Genomic DNA, 19297 nt, shown 5'->3' with positions numbered 1-19297 from the left:
TATCTATCTATCTGTCTAGGTATTGAGTATTGAACCCAGGAGCCCCTGCTTAACAACTGAGCCACATCTCCAGCCCTTTCTTATATTTTAATTTAGATACAGGATCTTGCTGAGTTGCTCAGGGCCTCACTAAATTACTGAGGCTAACCTTGAACTTGCAATCTTCCTGCTTCAGCCTCCCAAGCCACTGGGATTACAGGCATGCACCACTGCACCCGGCTCAGCCCCAGATTTGATATGCAACTGAAAGAAAGACCTAGAAAAATGAGAGAATGACATGCTCCCATCCTATCAGTTTGGTTTCACTGTCCTGAGAGCCTAAGATGGCATTATGGACCACGAAGAAGCAAGATGAAAACACGAAAAGAGAGAAAATCCTGCAATTCTCTTTTTTTTTAAAGGAGGAAAATTTTATTTGGGGCTCACAGTTTCAGAGGTCTCAGTTCGTAGATGGCTGAATCTATTATCTGGACTCAAGGTGAGGCAGAACCACATGGTGGAAGGGTGTGGTAGAGGAAAGCAGTTCAGGATGTGGCACCAGAAAGCAGAAAGCCTGCAATTCTCTAAGAATATAATATATATATTCAAATAAAATGCCTCAATTGACAAAGAGAAAAACAGAGGTTTCTACTCTGGTTACCTTTTGAGTACAAATCCATATAGTTTTTTTTTTTTTTTTAATATTTATTTTTTAGTTGTAGTTGGACACAATACCTTTGATTTTTTTTTTTTTTTTTTTAGCTGTTGATGGATCTTTATTTACTTGCTTACTTATATGTGGTGCAGGGAATGGAACCCAGTGCCTCACACATATGAGGCAAGCACTCTACCACTGAGCTACAACTCCAGCCCCACAATACCTTTATTTTATTTATTTATTTTTATGTGGTGCTAATGAGGATGGCATGTGCTAGGTGGTGCTCTACCACTGAGCCACAACCCCAGCCCAATCCATATAGTTTTAATAGTATCTTCAACAAATGATGCTGGACAACTGGATATCTACATGCAAAACATGAAGATGGACTCATACTATATAGAGAAAAACAACTCAAAATTAATCAAGGACTTAAGAATAAGCACTAACCATAAAACTCTTACAAGAAAAAATAAGGATAAGTCTCCAGGACCTTGGATTTGGCTATCATTTCTTTCTTTCTTTTTTTTAATATTTTTTATTTATACATGGACACAATATCTTAATTTTGTTTATTTATTTTGATGTGGTGCTGAGGATTGAACCCAGTGCCTCACGTGTTTGAGGCAAGCGCTCTGCCACTGAGCCACAACCCCAGCCCCTTAGCTATCATTTCTTACATATGACACCAAAAAAAACTTAAAAGAAATTGTGCTCCATGAAAATACGAAGTTTTGTTAATAGTGAACCCTACCATTATGCACAATTATAATGCACCAATAAAAAATGGAAAAAAAATAAAAATTTTTCTGCTTCAAAGAACAATGTAAAGATAGTAAAAGAAATTCCACAAAGCTGGGATGTACAACACTTATCTAGCATTTTATCTTTAAAAAATGTTGATTTTATCTTCAGCACCCAAGTGGAGGAAAAAACAGAAAGAAAAGAAAATCTGTAGAACAGCAAAACAAACATTTGCAAATAATATATAAAGGTCTTGTATTCAGATAAGAATTAATGTTAAGGGTCACATTACATAAAAAACTCTTATTAATCCATGTTAAATATCCAGATTATACAAAGAGTCCTTACAACTCAACAACAAATAGACAAGAGAGAAAAGAGAAGAGAAGAGAAAACCCAATTAAAAAGTGCAAAGTAACTGATAGGCATTTCTCCAAAGAAGTTACACAAAGGGGCCAATAGGCACAGGAAAAGCAGCTCAAAGTCAGGCATAGTAGTACATTCCTATAATCCCAGTGACTTAGGAAGCTAAGGCAGAAGGACTGCAAATTCAAGGCTAGCCTCAGCAATGTAGTGAGAAAATAATAATAACAAGGGCTGGGGAAATAGCTCATACTGATGGACCTGTATGTAGAGCACCCCTGGGTTCAAACCCCAGTATCTCCAAAACATAAACAAAGAAAAGAAGGCTCAACATCATCAGCCATTAGGGAAATACAAATCAAAACCACAATGATACACCACTTCACATCTACTGGGATGGCTACAATCAAAAGAATAAGTGCTGATGAAGATATAGAGAAACTAGCATCTTTGTACACTATAGTGGAAAAGTCTTATGGTAGAGTCCCTGAAGAAAATGGTTTGGCAGTCCCTTGATAAGTTAAGCAAAGAATTACCATATTAACCACAATTCCACTCCTAAAGATATGCCCAAAAGAAATTAAAACATGTCAACACAAAAATGCTCAAAGTTAGACTATTTATAATAGCTAACAGATATAAATGCCCATCAGACTTATGAATGGATAAAATGAAATGTGGTATCCATAAGTGGGATATAAATCAGCCATAAAAAGGAATAATGTATGATACATGCCATACATGAACTCTGAAAATATCATGTTAAATGGAATGAAGCTAATCCCCAAAAGATCACATATTATATGATTCCATTTATAAAAAATGTCCATAGGAAGACAAAGTATAGTAGTGGTTGCCAGGGGTTCAGGAAAAGGGGAAATGGGAAGTGACTGCTTATGAGCATAGAATTTTCATTTGGGGTGATAAAAATGTTCTAGAGCTAGATTATGGTGTTGGTTGTTGTACAATACTATAAATATACCTAAAGCCACTGAGTTGGTTATATGTATTGTGCCACAATTTAAAAAAAAAAAAAAAAAAAAAAAAAGCTGCTGGGCATGGTGGTTGGAGACTTTTTTTTTTTTTTTTTTTTTGTCTTTTCTTTTTTGGAACTGGGGATCAAACCCAGAGTTCAAGTACGTGAGGGAAGCACTTTGCCACTAAGCAACATCCCAGTCTCAATCCCAGCTACTTGGGAGGTTGAAGCAGGAGGCTCATGGAGTCCAAGGTCAGCCTGGACCGCCCCCCCCCCCTTTTTTTTTTAGTATTTTGTTTTAGTTGTAGTTGGACAGGACATGTTTTTTATTTTTATGTGGTGCTGAGGATCGAACCCATCGCCCCACACATGCTAGGTGAATGCTCTACCGCTGAGCCACAACCCCAGCCCCCTGTACCCCCTCTTAAAAAACAAAACAAAAACACCTAGCATGGTCTTTGCACATGCTAAGTATTCATTGACTTGAACAGCATGATTTCAGTTTTCAGTGCTAGCAGATTTTTGCCCTATAGAAATACAGCCCTCTGAATTTACCAGCATTCTCTATCTTTTTTGCCTAAAGATTATACCTAAAGGGTATAATCATGCTACATTCTAGGAATGTGCTAGAAGCCATTGCAAAGAAGTTCCAAACTGTTTCAGGCCAGTCACTAGAAAGGCAAATAGCTTTATTAATGCCAATCAAAGCTAAAAAACAATGGCATTAAAAAAAAAAAAAGGTTGCTAATGAGAGGGTGGGGATGATGGGAGGAGATATTTCATTTGACTATGACAATTGCAAGCACAAAACAATAGAGCATTACATTACTCTGAGATCATATATTTAATCTAGAGCAGAGTTTCTCAAATGTTAGCACTACTGACATTTAGGACAATATGATTCTTTGTCATGGAAACTCTTTTTTTTTTTTTTTTAAATCTTGTGCATTGCAAAACACTTAGCAGCATCTTTGGCTTCTACCTACCAGATACCAGTAGCATTCTCTAATCACAGCAATAAAAAAATGCCTCAAGACCTTTTGCCCTGTGTGGTAAAATGGCCTTCTAATTAGAATCATAGCTCTAGACAAAATACTAAGCATTTTGTCTAGTATTAACATCAATATACACAGAGTCATGTACCCTAGGGTTTTAGTTTGGGATATAAGAGGAGAGAAGACAAAATCACCTACACCACCTATGGGTCAGCTTCTTAAAAAAAATCAACATTAGGAAAGAGCTGTGGGGAAATGGTAGCAAAGAGCTAAAATCTCTCTTTTTTTTTTTTGGTACTGAGAATTTAGCCTAGGAGTACTTTACCACTGAGTTACATCCCAAGCCCTTTTATTTTTATTTTGAGACAGGGTCTCACTAAGTTGCTAAGGGCTTCACTAAATTGCTCAGGCTAACCTTGAACTTGTGATCCTCCTGTCTCAGCCTGCAGAGTCACTGGGATTATGGGCATAGAGCTGAAACCAGACAATGGACACCTAAACAAAGGGGAACTGGAATAAAGCAACACCTAGTGGTAAATTTAGTGTCATTGTTCTGCTAATTTAATTCCCTCATGGATGAATGATACTCAAAGACCCGTGATGAAATGCTTCTTTGACTCCTTACACTGGACACCTATCATGTCTGCCCTTGGGATAACAGCAGCTATCCAGACACTGCCAGAGAGTTTCTGGCTTCTGTGAGGAAAATAAAGAAAGACACTAGCTGCCTACCTGAGAGTCCCATTCTCTCCTTTGTCCAGGCTGGTGAATCGGCTGTAGAGACGAGTGATCTGACTGTGGGAAACTAAAGAGCACAAAATTAGTTCCGGTTGGAAAATAGGCACCCATTCACACTGCACCCACAGCCCATCCTCAAATGCTTTGGAGTGTGTGAGATGGGAAGATGTCACAACGCTAGGCAATCTAGAGTGTCAAAGCACAAAATGTAGTTAGGCCTGGTGGCACAGGCCTATAATACTAGGTACTCAGGAGGCTGAGGTAGGAGAATCCCAAATTCTAGGCCAGCCTGGGCAACTTAAAGACACCCTGTCTCAGTAAAAGTAAAAAAGGGCTGGCATGTAGCTCAGTGATAGAGGAATGCCCAGTACCCCCACCCCAACCAAAGAAGAAAGTTTGAAAGCTAAAAGTGGAAAGGACTCAAATAAACTAAATCAAGAACAATCAAAACTGGCTCTCAAGAATGATGTCTAGGTTTAATTAAGAACATTTTAGGGGCTGGGAATGTAGTTTAGTTATAGAGTGTGTGAGTAAGGCCCTAGTTTTGATCCTGAACATCACACGCACTCACACAAAACACACACACACACACACACACACACACACACGTTACATATCAGATAGTTAAGATTTAACACAATAAAGGAAGGAAGGAAGGAAGGAAGATTTTGTGTCCATCTACAACTAAAAAAATATTTTTTAAAAAAGACAGGGCTGGGGTTGTGGCTCAGTGGTAGAGTGTTTGCCTAGTATGCATGAGACACTGGGTTTGATCCTCAAGCACCACATAAATATAAAATAAAGATATTGTGTCAACCTAAAACTAAAAAAACATATTTTTTAAAAAATGTTAAAAAAAAAAGAGAAAAAGATGGGGCTGGGGTTGTGGCTTAGCGGTAGAGCACTCGCCTAGCATGTGCGAAGCCCTGGGTTCGATCCGCAGCACCACATAAAAATAAATAAATAAAATAAAGGTATTGTGTCTAACCAAAAAAGAGAAAAGAAAAGGATATTGAGAATTTTACATTTCAACATCCTGAGTTACAGGCTATGAAAAGGCATGCTTTGCTTTGATTAAAAACTCAAATCTACTAATCAGTTTGGTGTTTCAGGTTGGCATTGCTGGGTAAGAAACTTGTACTGAATTAAAAATTGGGGTATATCAAACATTCTATTTTGAAAATCTGATTTACTCCTGCACTAAGCATTAGAGGTCTTATCTCTTCCTTCAGGACTGACCTATGGGTAAAAGAACCCCACAGCTTGGGGTCAACCTCTTTTCTGTGACTGCATAAACTTCACTGAGTTCCCAGGAAAGGAACTTTTTCCAAAAAGCAAATTAGGCAATTTATAAAATGGTCATGCCATCATCAGATGACATCTGCAAGAAAGTTATTTTTCTCTTTTTTTTTTTTTGGTGGTGCTGGGGATTGAATTCAGGATCTTGTGCATGCTAGGCAAGCACTCTACCAACTGAACTATATCCTCAGAGGAAAAGTTATTTTGCCCCTAATTTTGAATTGCCTCTGTAAACTCAAACACAAGTTGACAACTAAAATTAAGTAATTACTGCAAGTATGCAATAAAACTCTGAAAATGCAAAAAAGCATTTCTGGGAAATAGTTTAGTCTCCTGGCAAATTGGAGGTAAGAGGTGGGGAAAATGATCACAGGAGAAAAGAACACAGCCAAAAAGGGTGTGCCAAGTTCGGACTTTGTCCTGGGCTGCACCTTCAAGGGATGGCTGCAGTAGTTCTGGTAGTTATCCTCCTCCCCCAACTCCTGCAACAAAACTTGACTTGCAAGTTGACTTACTAGGAACAATGGAACAAAGTAAACAGAGTAGGCAGGAGAAAACAGGAAGTGAATGAGTGGTCCAGGGCTGGGATCAAAGGACACACTAGGGCAGCTGTGACTTCTTCAAAATTAGGTTGCACCCTCAAAGAGGAACTCTGTCCTTGGTTAGCACTCTAAGGTGATGGGAGAACAGAGCAGAGATGCAGAAAGAATCACTCTCATCCTGGGCAGAGCCAGCATGGGTCCAGCCACTAAGGAAACAGAGCAGGACTGTTGTGCCTGTCAGGCAGGTTTGAAGAGCTCTCTGTGAAGAGTACTAAGGGTCAGGTGGACAGATTATGATTCCATTCATAGCATCACTGCTTACCAGCAAGGGGTAAGTAAATGTGGCTGTGGTGAGCTGGTGAAAAGAAAGTGCTTGGCAAAGTGCCTGGCACTTGGTAAGCATTCCTGGTTGGTTATTATCATTACCATTCTGACATAGCCAGCCTGAAGGTTCAGTTTTATTGCTGCGCTAATTACTCTCAACTTTCCTCTGGACTCTTGATTTTGCTTTAGGAAACTGACTGGTTTACCCTGGTCTGGCCTTGGGTCTCAAAAGCTACTCTTGTACTAAAGTTCCCTCTAATTTAGAAAAGAAGTCAGTTGAAGAATTATTACTAAATTTCCCCAAAAGATTTTTTTAAAAAACAAAATTTCTTCACATACACAATACTGTTGTTTTCATTTCCATTATCAGTCACATATACTTCACACTGTTGTAATAGCTTACTTTTCATAGTAATTCATAATTTTCCTATACTGCTTAGGAGTACCTTTTTTCATACAAACAAAGATGTTGTGTCCGCCGAAAACTAAAAAGTAAAAAAAAAATTCTCTCTGGGGCTGGGGATGTGGCTCAAGCGGTAGCGCGCTCGCCTGGCATGCGTGTGGCCAGGTTCGATCCTCAGCATCACATACCAACAAAGATGTTGTGTCCGCCGAGAACTGAAAAATAAATATTAAAAAATTCTCTCTCTCTATTAAAAAAAAAAAAAAAAGAGTACCTTTTTTTTTTTTTAACATATACTGGAGATTGAACCCAAGGGCGCTTAACTACTGAGTCATATACCCTTTTTATTTCTTATTTTGAGACAGGGTCTCACTAAGTTATTGAAGCTGGCTTTGAACTTTAGATCCTTTCAGATTCGCTGGGATTACAGCTACAGCTACCCTCAGATTACTTTTTAGGAAGAGTTGTGTTTTGTTTTTGTTTTTTGGGGGAGGTACTAGGGATTGAACCCAGGAGCATTCTACCACTGACCTACACTCCTAGCCTTCAGGCCTCCTTTTTTTTAGACAGGGTCTCTCTGAAGTTGCTTAAGCCCTCACTAAATTGCTGAGGCTGGCCTCAAACTTGTATTCCTCCTGACTCAGCCTCTCAAATCAGTGGGATCACAGGTTTGCCAAGATATATTTCAATTTTATATTAGCTTTATCCATGCACATGATAAAAATGCACATGGAACAAAAGACAAGGAAAATCTCCCTAACACCTCAGTTTCCCACTCTCCCATCCCAAAGACAAACACTATTACCAGTTTCTTTTGAATCTTTCTAGAAACACCCTATATACATAAATAGTGATTTATACAATTTAAAATTTGGAAAGAATATTATGATCTAGTCCCAACTTCTTCAACTAACAAATGAGCCATTAAACTTTCTAATCCAGATCATCTAATAGAATGGGATGCAAGAACTTCTTACTAGTATAATTTTTTAAACTCCCTTATTAAGTATTGGTGTGGCATTAAACCCCAATTTTTGGAGGGAAACCAGTATATGGCTGCTTGAATTTATAATAATTTACCAACATGTTCACAATAAATATGTATATACATACCATTATGAAGTTGTTATTTCCAGGACAAACTGGCTATATGGAAATAAATCACTGGAGAAACACACAACCAAATGTCAACTTCTAACATTACTTGTACTGTCATATCTGAACCTATCTTCTAAATTTCTGAACTAATGTTATGATTCTGTTAGAGAAAGCTATGTTGATAGGGGTATAGCTCAGTGGTAAAGTGCTTGCCTAGCATGCATGAGATTCTACACTCAATCCCCAGCACTTGGGGGTGGGGTGGGGGAGAGCCTTGTTAACAAAAAGAAAAAGCTTTCATCTAGGTGCTATATCCATGACAGAGTATAATGCAACTTCCAAGATGTAAAACTCCGAATGACTCATTCTACTTTAAAGGAGCTATAGAATCCAGATGCAGAAAAAAATTGCCATTCATTTTTCCAGAAAAAAAATGAAGGCAGTTTCCAGGTGCTAAGCTCATCAGACAGATGCTCAAAACCTGAACCACTCTTGATAACCCAAAGGAGTTATCAGGAGTTGATAGTTACTCTCATAAAAGTCTGTATACCGACATGTTTTGAGTGAAACTGTATTTTTCTTCACCAATAGGCAAATAATTCTCTTATATTTTAAAAAGAAGTTTAATGGCTCATTTGTTAGTTGAAAGGGCTGGACTAGATCATAACATTCTTTCCAAATTTAAAATTGTATAAATCACTCTTTAATGTGCTAACTTTCCTCACTAGAGACCATTTTATTGTCATTGCTTTGTGCTCAGAATAGAAAGGTATTTTGCAGAGGTGCCAAGCACCACGATGGAAAGGAGAGGGAAGAATTAAAGCAAAAAGAGAATAAGAAAAGTTATTTTACCCTTTAGTTTACCCTAAATCTTAAAGCTGAAGATAACCTATGCAAGGCCACTCTAAATAAAGACTGGAAAATTGAAGCTTATACCATAATCATTTCTTCTGAGCACTCCACACCCCAATATTTCCCCTGATATGAGGACTTCAAGGTGTGGCCTACTCTCTTAGGAATTAAGAGACTTGTTGGGCTGGGGCTGTAGCTCAGTGGTAGAGCACTTGCCTGGCATGTGTGAGGTACTGGGTTCAATCCTCAGCACCACATAAAAATAAACAAAAAGTCATTCTATCCATCTACAACTACAATTAAAAAAAAAAAAAACACTATTGTTTTGTATGGGGGATTGAACCCAGGGGTGCTTACCCACTGAGCCACATCCCCAGCCCTTTTTTATATTTTATTTAGAGACAGGGTCTTGCCAAGTTGCTTAGGGCCTTGCTAAATTGCCGAAGCTGGCTTTGAATTTGCAATCCTCCTGTCTCATCCTCCTGAGCGGCTGGGATTATAGGCATGTGCCACAGAGCCTGGCTTAAAATATATTTTATAAAACAAACAAAATCTACCTTTTTATATTTGGGGAAATTTGAATATGGACTGAATAGTAGATAATATTATAGAATTTATTGTCAACTTTCTTAGGCACAGTAATTGTATTGCAGTTATACTGGAAAAATCCCTTTTCTCAGGACTTGCAGAAGTATTAAAGGATGAAGAGTTCCAATAGCTGCAACTTTCAAATTATTCACCAAGAAATATAAATTGCGGGGCTGGGGTTGTGGCTCAGTGGTAGAGTGCTTGCCTGGCATGTGTGATGACCTGTGTTCAATCCTCAGCACAGCATATAAATAAATAAATAAAATGAAGGCCCATCAACGACTTACAAAAATATTTTGAAAGAAAACATAAACTGGGGTTGGGACTATAGTTTAGCAGTAGAATATGCGCTTTAGCATGCATGCATGAGTGAGACCCTGGGTTTAAACCCAACCAAAAACGAATAAAGCAAATATAGCAAAATGTTAACTGTTGGATTCAAATAAATGCAAATGGGTGTTTGGGATACTATTCTTTTAACTTTTCTGTATATTTGAAAATTTTCATCACAAAACGTTGGGGGGAAGAAAACTAAACTCTTATAAATTCAGTTCACAGTAAGTTTCCTTTCCCACTATAACCTAAGTTATCTGTTCATTCTTTTCCATAATAGTGTTTACTGCATGTAATGCATTTATCATTATTTTGTAGTATAATATTTTGGATTTTCTTCTCTTCTCCTAAACAGAAAACTCAGCTTATATCTTTATAGCTGCTGCTGGGATTTTTTTTTTTTTTTTGGCAGGGGAGGTTCCTGGGGACTGAACCCAGAAGCACTTTACCACTGAGCTACATCCCCAATCTTTTTTATATTTGAAACAGGGTCTCGCTAAATTGCTGAGGCTGGCCTCAAACTTACCACCTGCCTCAGCCTCCTGAATCTCTGGGATTAAAGGTGGTGCCCAGATGGGATTGATGGATCTTCTAAATGAGTAAACATCTAAGTATTCTACGTTCTGGACCACCTTCCCCTACCACAAAATGTTTATAGGGTCCTACTTCCTTAGAGCCCTGTTCTCCAATATGGCATGTGATTTCTTCTTACCCATTTCTGGTAACAAATGAGAATAAAACTTTAAACTATAACTAGAAAAGTAGAAAGCTTTATAAGCTACTTAACTCAAAAATCAGCTAAAGGTATTATCCATGCTTTTAGATTTCAACAGAACATAGAAGACATCAGGGTCTTCTATAATGAGAGGACCATAAAGGAATCTTCCATTGGGAGGCAGCAACAGCCAAAGCTGAACTTCAGGAAATTGTTCTCAAGCAATTGCCTTTGCCAGGCCTGTGTTCTTTGTTGAACTACAGAAAAACCCACACCCATCATATCATCACTACACCCTTTCAAACAAACAAAACCTCACCAGCCTGTAAAACTTACTTCCTAAACCTGTTCAACGCCCTCCCCATCCCCACGTGACACACCAGAAGGTACAGACTAAAAATAAATCAATCTGCTTCCATCACTATTAAGTTGGCATGAACTGTTTCTTATACTTAAGATTTTAAGTAATTCACAACCAGGTTATTGCTACAGTTTAGTGAAGTAAAGGGAGACTATACAAACTCCAAAGACCTTCCTCCAATTACATCTTTTAATCAATTGAGCTTTAATTTATAAAAATATAGACATGTGAAAGAAGGTAGTAGAAACAAAGACAATCTAAGAAATGTTTGATATCAACATAAAATGTTTCTTGGTTTTTCAAGACAGAATTTTTATTCTTTGGGTTTTACTTCCTTAGAATTGGCAAAACATCTGTACTTTTTTTGTAGTTGTAGATGGACAGAATGACTTTATTTTATTTGTTTATTTCTTTATGTGGTGCTGAGGATCGAACCCAGTACCTCACACATGCTAGGCAAGCACTTTGCCACTGAGCTACAGTCCCAGCCCAAAACATCTATATTTGATTCATAATCCGATGATCTCTGAAAATAGGAAAAATATAAAATTATTTTTATATTTTATAATTACATAAAATTATATAGCCCCAGGACATATTTTTGCACATGTGTGTTTCAGACAGGGTTTTGCTGTATTGCCCAGGCTGGAATTGAACTCCTGGGCTCAACTAATTCCTGTCTTAGCCTCCCAAGGAGGGAGCATATGCAAATGGTATTTTCCCAAAAACATGATATTTATCTAGGGTTCAAAATAATAAAAGCTAACACTTATAGTATGGCACTCATTATATCAGACTACTCTAAATAATTTATTTTACTTACTGGCAAAAGAATCTTATAAAATAGGTACTATTATTCTCATTTTGCAGTTAGGTAATTCTATTTATGTATGCATGTATGTATGTATGTATGTATTTATCTATCTATCTATACTGGGAATTGAACCTAGGGGCCTCATGCATGCTAGCTAAGAGCTTTATTCCTGATCTATGTTCCCAGCCCTTTTTGAGACAGGGTCTTGCTAAGTTTCCCAAATTGGCCTTGAACTTTTGATCCTCCTACGTCAGCCTCCAGAGTAGCTGGGATTATAGGCATGCCCCACCACTCTCTGCTCACAGATAATTCTTACCTAGAATTACTTTTCCAAACATTTAGTGGCTAAATTTCAAACACCAGCTAAAGTAGTCATGTGAATTCTAATCAATCTAAATTTGCCAAAAATATTTTAAATATAATCAATTCCAATGCAAAGCATTCATGTTGAATATAAAGTCAGTTTTTCACAATTATGATACCTTTTTTTTTTTTTTACTGGCAAAGGGAGTAGTAAAATGTCTTATACTTCCTAAATTTTTCTGATTAAAATAGTTCTCTAAATTCTTCCTCTCACAAGAGGCAGATGAGCAGGGTGCACACCTGTAGTCCCAGGGGCTCCGGAGGCTGGAGCAGGCAGGAGGATCAAGAGTTCAAAGCCAGCCTCATCAATTTATTGAGGACCTAAGCAACTCAGTGAGACCCTGTCTCTAAATAAAAAATAAATAAATAAAAGGGGTGGAGATGTGGCTCAGTAGTTGAGTACCCTGGTACCAAAAAAAAAAAGAGGCAGATGAAAACAGGACAAATTTCACCTCTTTACCCTCCAGATATCTGTTGTTTTTAATTCTTCTACACCTTTGCATCATGCTAAAATTTCTGTTTTTTTTAAAAAAAAAACAACTCTGCTGAAGGCTGATGGACAGTAACTAGATAAACTGATGACTTACCTCCTAGAGTGGAGGAATGACTTTGTAACAGACTGCAGGAGATTGCTCCTGGAAGCCATCCAAAATGCCCTAAGTTAATTTATCCATATCTAATCCATTCAGGCATGCATTAAGGCCCAATTTCTGTTCTCCACAAGGCCTGTTCACAAAGACTGTCTTTTCTCTGAGTTCTGAAGGTGGGTGTCACATAATTTCAACTTCTTTATGTCACGATGCTAATCTTTTTTGGGCTTATATCTCAACCAGATTGTGGGTGTCTTTGTCACACTTTCCCTGAATATCTAGCTTGATAGTGAACATAGACACTGAAAAATTCATTAAGCAATTGTTTCACTAGGTTTACTGGCTTAATACAAACATTTGCACTGATTTTGGTTGAGAATCTCCCTCCTTAGGAGATTACAGGCACAGTGGTGCATGCCTGTAATCCCAGCGACTTGGGTGGATGAGTCAAGAGGATCACAAATTCAAAGCCAGCCTCAGCAACTTAGAGAGACCCTGTCTCAAAATAAGATATAAAAAGGGATGGGATGTTACTCGTGGGTTCAATCCCTGGTACTGAAAAAAAGAATCTCCCTCATGCTTGAGTCAGTCTTCAGCAACTGGAAAACAGGTCTTCCATGGTACTTAGATGTTTGTACCCAAGTCACATAATATAACCCAGAGTCCTTTAGCAATCCAGGCCCTTTTCATTTGATCAAATGTAAATAAACCAAAATGGGATTATTGCTCCCTTCATTCTGAGATAAAAATAGCTTTTCACATCCTCACCATGGTTTACACTTCCTCAATTTATGACTCTTTATTTTAAGCACAAATGCTTTAATTTGGGTGTCATCCTAGACCTAAAGTAGTCATTATATTTACAAGTATGGCCAGAAGTCATGGCCACAAAGTGTAATAAAAGCTTGCTCAATCCAAAATGTCTATATTTCCACTCCTGGAGTCAGAGTTAGTCATAAGATGACTGACTGTAAAGTCAAATGGCCAAGAAAGTATTGTAAATTGTAAATAGTAACCATTTCTGTCATTCATTCAAAATCATGAAAAGGATTGCCTTGGTAGGTAATAAGGTCATCATGGTTAAAAAATCTTTATGGAGAGCTTTAATGGCCATATGTTAGGGGATGATGAAAGAAGCAAACCAATTTGATATGATGTGAGGCTAGATAACACCTCTTCCAACACAAAGATTCTAGAAAGTTTAACTTGTCAGAAAGCATGAGACAGCTTTTAATTTATCCCAGGATACCACTGCCTGAGTAATTCTGTAGTTCCCCTAGTGCCTTTCAGTACTATCTGCCTATAGATCACAAAATTTACTTAACAGCCATGTCATCATCAAAGACAAGTATCATAAAAAGAACTTACATAACTTATAACTCAACAAGAGTTATAAAGGATTATAGTATTCAGCAATACAATTGTATCATACATTGCATTATCAAGGGCCATTCAAATACACTCAGACGTTTCTGAGTTTCTGAATTCCTAAAACCCTGTTGCTCCTTTGTTCAGGTTAATGAGGAAGAGATTGGACTATTTAAAAACCCGTTCCCAGTACAAACTCACACAGAGAATTTTGGAGTGTATCCAATTTCAATAGCCACTGCATATTCAATCAATATATACATGAAATCAGGGCAGAAAACAACCTCGGTGTAAGTAAAATCACCCAGTAGTCAACCGTGCTTTTTCTCCAAAAGTTCAGATTGAAAGACGCCTCATGCTCTCAGACCCCTGATTTTTTAAAAGTCTATAATCACCCAGGTCACATCTTCCAAAGACATGCGGTGCTGCTTTCTGAGCTTATTTCTTCAATCTGTAGCGTGAATTTGTTTGTGATTTCCCCACAGATGTCAGCGGTTATAGGTCCTTGCTCAGAAACGTCACAGGAATGGATTACGTTTTCTACAGGATCCATTCAAAGTTCCTGAATTTGCTTCTCGGGCTTTACCTACTGTTCAAAATGCTCTTTTTTTTTTTTTTAATAGGGAAGGTTGATTCGAGGGACGATAAAGGAAGGGAATTCGGGGACGTTCGTGGTCAAGGAGGGAAGAAAGAGACGTGTCCGCGCTTTAGGGGTGATCGAGACTCCCGCTTTTGAGGGAATGAACAACCCCATCAGAGCCACAGCCCCACTCTGGGAAGCTACCGCTGGACAAACAGGTCCTCCAGTGGCTCGTTTCCCCGAAGTGCCAGTGCTAGAATTTGCCCAGGATCCCCCAAACTCATAGCACCCCAGTTCCAAACCTCAGTGACAACCGCCCTCGGTCTTGAGGCCAGCCGGAGGCGCCGGGCCGGCTTCCCACCCCCAATCTGAACTCACAGCCAGTCTCCTTCTTGATCTCCTCGAGCTCTTCGTCCCTCAGTAACGTGGAGGCCCGAGACCCCATCACTGTGCTGGAAGCTCCTCCGGGAGCGGCGGCGCCTGAAGCTAAGGCAGTGGAAGGGAGGGTGGGAGGGAAGAAAGGGCTAGGGGTCAAGAAGGGAGATGGCAGTGTTTCTACTGCGGACCAGGGAGGCGACCCAGGGGTGGTGCGAGGGGAAGGGCGGCCCCGAAGGCCAGCCAATGAGGAGCGAGGCCGCGCCCTGCACCCGAGTCGACGTCGGCGCTCGGAGTTCCAGCCCCCGACTGAATCAGCCCAGCGCCAGCTCCTGCTCAGCTACAGATAGGCCCCGCCCCCGGAACCACGGCTGCCACCGGGCTTAAAATGGCGATGCCACTGTGGCGTTAACGGCCTCAATTAAAGGGGCAACTCCATCAACCCACCGTTTTCCAACAAACCAACCTGAGACCGGCAGTGTAGTCAACCTGTTTTTCACAAACTCTTAACACCAGGAATCTCACCGTACAGGTCGTTGGGATTGCAGAAAGAAGCAACAAAAATTTACGTGGAGGAACCCTAGGGTGTGTCCCCTGGGAACTGCATGCTGGGAATTGTAATTGGTCTTTCCCGGGCGGCCCTCTCTCCGCCCAGCCGCGTGAGGGCGCTGGGGAGCCGGCCTCGGGTGTCGAGTCAATTGGCTCCTCGGGAAACAGCACCTCGGTGTTCTGCCCCGCGGGCGTCGGCTGTGCGGTTTGGGTGCCCGGCGTTGAGAGCTTTTCTCTAGTTTGCTTCAAGACTGTGCTTTGAAAACCGTCGCTCAGTGACTGAAGTACCCCGAAATTTCTTCTTTAACAGTGATCCCTCTTTTAGTTCTAGACTGAAGTTCAAGCAACTCACCATTTGGCTGAAATTAAGGTCCGGATTTCCCAAATTTCTTGGGTGAGGGGGGAGTCTACAGGTGGAGGAGAGTGAATTCCTAGCATAGGGCCCACCTTTAATTTGAAGTTCTTACTTTATCTTGAAAATGAGAAATTTTGCATTTTATTTTTTTATATTTTATTTATTTAGTTTTAGTTGGACACAAAACCTTTATTTTTTTTTTTGAGAATTTTAATATTTATTTTTTAGTTTTCGGCAGACACAACATCTTTGTTTGTATGTGGTGCTGAGGATCAAACCTGGGCTACAGGCATGCCAGGCGAGCGCTACCGCTTGAGCCACATCCCCAGCCCACAAAACCTTCATTTTATTTGAAAATTTTTATTTATCTATTTTTATGTGTTGCTGAGGATCTAACCCAGGGCCTAGCACATTCTAGGCAAGTGCTCTACCGCTGAGCCACAACCCCAGCCTCACATTTTATTCTTTAAGTATATTCTTGTTTGATAAGGTTGAATGCCACTTTTTAAGTTAGTATACATCCTCTCAAGAGAATGAGTAATTTGACCCCTCACTTCTCTGTTCAAAACCGGTTTGAGATATGGAAGAACCAAATTCTCATCACTCTTACCTAATAATTAGGGTACTACCTCAGCATACTTTCCCAAACCAACTTAGCTTAAACTTCACCTAAGGCTTTGTAGCTTAGCCCGAGGACCCAGAAGTTCCTTGCAGGCTGAGGTTCTAGTTTCACCTTATTGTTTTCATGATTGACTTGCTCTTGCTTTCATGGGCAAGCAGTAACATTTTAGATATGCCAGTCAAAGAAGACACGAGGAGCTGCTTTTTATCTTGGAAATATGGGTTTGTAGGAAAATTTTTGTCAGTCGCATGATTGCCTGTTTTTCATTCTGCCTTGAAGCCCACCTCTTTTTTTCCTTCCTAATTTTGAACCTTACCATTTGCAGCTGTCTTCAATCAAACTTTACTTTGTTTGGTGTTAATGCTTTAACATTTTTTTCTTCACCTTTTTTGGGGAAAAGAGGTTACAGAGATTGAACCCAAGGCACTTTGCCATTAAACTACATCCCCAGCCCTCTTTTTTTAATCCCCAGCCCTCTTTTTTTGTTTGTTTGTTTTTGGATACAGTTTTGGAGAACTTGCTGAGGCTAGACTGGAACTCCTGCCTCAGCTGGAATTACACCACATGGCACTCTTTAGCATTTAATTTTTTCCCAAGCATTTCACAAACTTTTTTCTTGGGTAGCTTTTAAACATAAATTTATTTTTACATCCAAAAATGTTGCCTCTATGAAGCTTGTCAAGGCTTTCTCTTCCGTTTTAGGATCTCCTTTGTTTCTGTAAAGAGTCCTCTTTTGCTGTTGGTTAACTTGAGCAAGGAGTGATTTTTCTAAGGCTTGTTTTATGCTCTTTCTGGGTGCATAATGCTTGGTCATACTTTTGACCTCAAATATCTTCCAGTAAGGGCCTGGTTTAGTTTAGGTTCTTCTAGTTTTGTGATTTGGGGCACATGTCTTAAAATCTCCAAGCCTCTGTTTTCTCATCTGTAAATTAAATTATGACTATAATACTTGTGAAAGCACTTGACCTTAAAGTTTGAAAACTTTGGTTATTTATTTGACTAAAAATGCTATAAATCATGGGGCATGGTGGCACATGCCTGTAATCCCAGCAGCTTGGGAGGCTGAACCAGGAGGAGAGTTCAAAGCTAGCCTCAGCAATGGTGAGACACTAAACAACTCAGTGAGACCCTGTCTCTAAATAAAATATAATATAGGGCAGGGGAGGTGGCTCAGTGGTTGAGTACCCTGGAGTTTAATCCCTGGTACCCCTCCCCCCCCCAAAAAAAAAAAGCTATAAATCTTCACTTTCTTCCTAGGCTGTAGGTATTTCATCACTGTTTTAGAGAGTAAATTGCAAAATTCTCTGAACTTTCCCAGTGTGGCAAAGTCAAGCAGCTTTTATTATTTATTTACTTATTTGTTTTTGTTACTGGGATTGTTATTTACTTATTTATTTTTGGTATGGGGACACTTAATTACTGAGCTATAACCTGTTAGCATAAATGACACACATATGACAGGCAGGAGACTGGAAGCAAATCTTGGATTAGCCAGCTTTTCTTTATTCAGGATTCAGTGGCAGAGTCAATTAGTGGAACCCTGATGTGGCTCATTTGGGGGGCAGAAAATGGCAGTGGGCTGAAGCAAGGGTCTGGGTTATAAAGGCTCTGTTTAGGGTGGGACAGGAGGGTAGTTTGGGGGCTTCATTATATTGGGGTGGGCTGATTAGAGTAAGACAGGCATGTGAATAGGGAATTACCTGGGGCCACTCAGCTGACCCATTAGGGTGGGGGGTCAGATGCCAATCAGGTGTGAATTCTTTTTGTGTTCCTTCACTCTGACTGGGCTTTTAAATGACAAAAACTTCAATTTTACACAGAAAAGGCCGGTGGGGGAACAGCTGCAGATAAAGGGAAATGTCCTTGGACTTATTCTTCATATCCTACATTCCAGACTCTGAAAGGGACATAAAGAATTGAGCCATCAATATCAAATCTAGCTGCTTCCCGGTGAAAATGGGCAAAATAGGGGACCTCCCCCTTTCAGAGTTCTGAAAGAGAACATGCAGACCCTGGTGGTTGAGGTATAAGTGGGAGGAGTGGCCAGATTGTCTGATTAAAGCAAGCCCTCTTTTTCAAAAAGTCAGATGATGAGCATGGGAGGAGATGAGCCCTAGGAGGTGGCTTGGGTTAGATAGGTCACCTTCCTAAGAAACCATTTCTTGGAACCATATTTTCCTGATGTTTTAATTGTTTCTATCCTGCTTGACAGACTATGCAAAAACAAGAACAGAGTTTAACAGTATGGTTGTAGCTAGTAACCCAACTACATGTATAGGAAAGTATTTAAAAGGCTTAAGGGAAGAGATGCTTCAGCCAAATTGCCCCAAATCTCTTCATTGTTAAAAGCAGGTGCCTTTGCATCAACCATGGCCATAACCTAAGGTTTTAATTCCAACACATCCAATGTGTAATTCCAACACGTCCCTAATGGAGATCAAGCCCCATTAGGTGATTATGTTTATTTTGCCATTGAATCTCAGTATCACTCTATGAAACTCTAGTAAAACAAAATTGGGTAACATTATAATGACATTGAGGTCTTTGAGCCCATCATAAATCTTGTACTTGTTCTTCTAGCCATATGATAGACTCTTTTAGTTTTTGAAAAAAATTCCTGATCAATATGTACTTGAATTTATAAGATCTCAGTAAATTTCTTCTGAAATTGCTGAAAGGGGATGCAGAAGCAATTATCTTAGCCAAGATAACA

General features: G+C 39.4%; 1 protein-coding gene across 3 annotated transcripts in view; it reads right to left on the bottom strand.

Moving 5' to 3' along the window:
- Chp1 (calcineurin like EF-hand protein 1) overlaps positions 1–15665 on the bottom strand; it is a 48853-nt gene extending 33188 nt beyond the window's left edge. Inside the window, exons 1-3 of one of the 3 annotated variants that reach the window (XM_046461624.2) lie at positions 15525–15665; positions 15062–15169; positions 4448–4520 (exon numbers count right to left, since the gene is read on the bottom strand). In XM_046461624.2, coding sequence (XP_046317580.1) covers positions 4448–4520; positions 15062–15128 — 140 coding nt within the window. In that variant the 5' untranslated portion in view covers positions 15129–15169; positions 15525–15665. Of the gene's footprint in view, positions 1–4447; positions 4521–7064; positions 7201–15061; positions 15262–15524 lie in introns of those variants that run through there. The other 2 variants (XM_046461623.2, XM_046461625.2) reach the window with 2 other exon arrangements.
- Positions 15666–19297: the final 3632 nt, after the last annotated feature.

Source organism: Marmota monax, unplaced genomic scaffold (assembly GCF_021218885.2).
Source record: "Marmota monax isolate L192 unplaced genomic scaffold, Marmota_monax_Labrador192_F-V1.1 WCK01_AAM20220418_F8-fsc00001, whole genome shotgun sequence".
Taxonomy (NCBI): Eukaryota; Metazoa; Chordata; class Mammalia; order Rodentia; family Sciuridae; genus Marmota; species Marmota monax.
The sequence above is the reverse complement of the archived record's forward strand: the minus strand, read 5'-3'. Positions and strand labels throughout refer to the sequence as shown.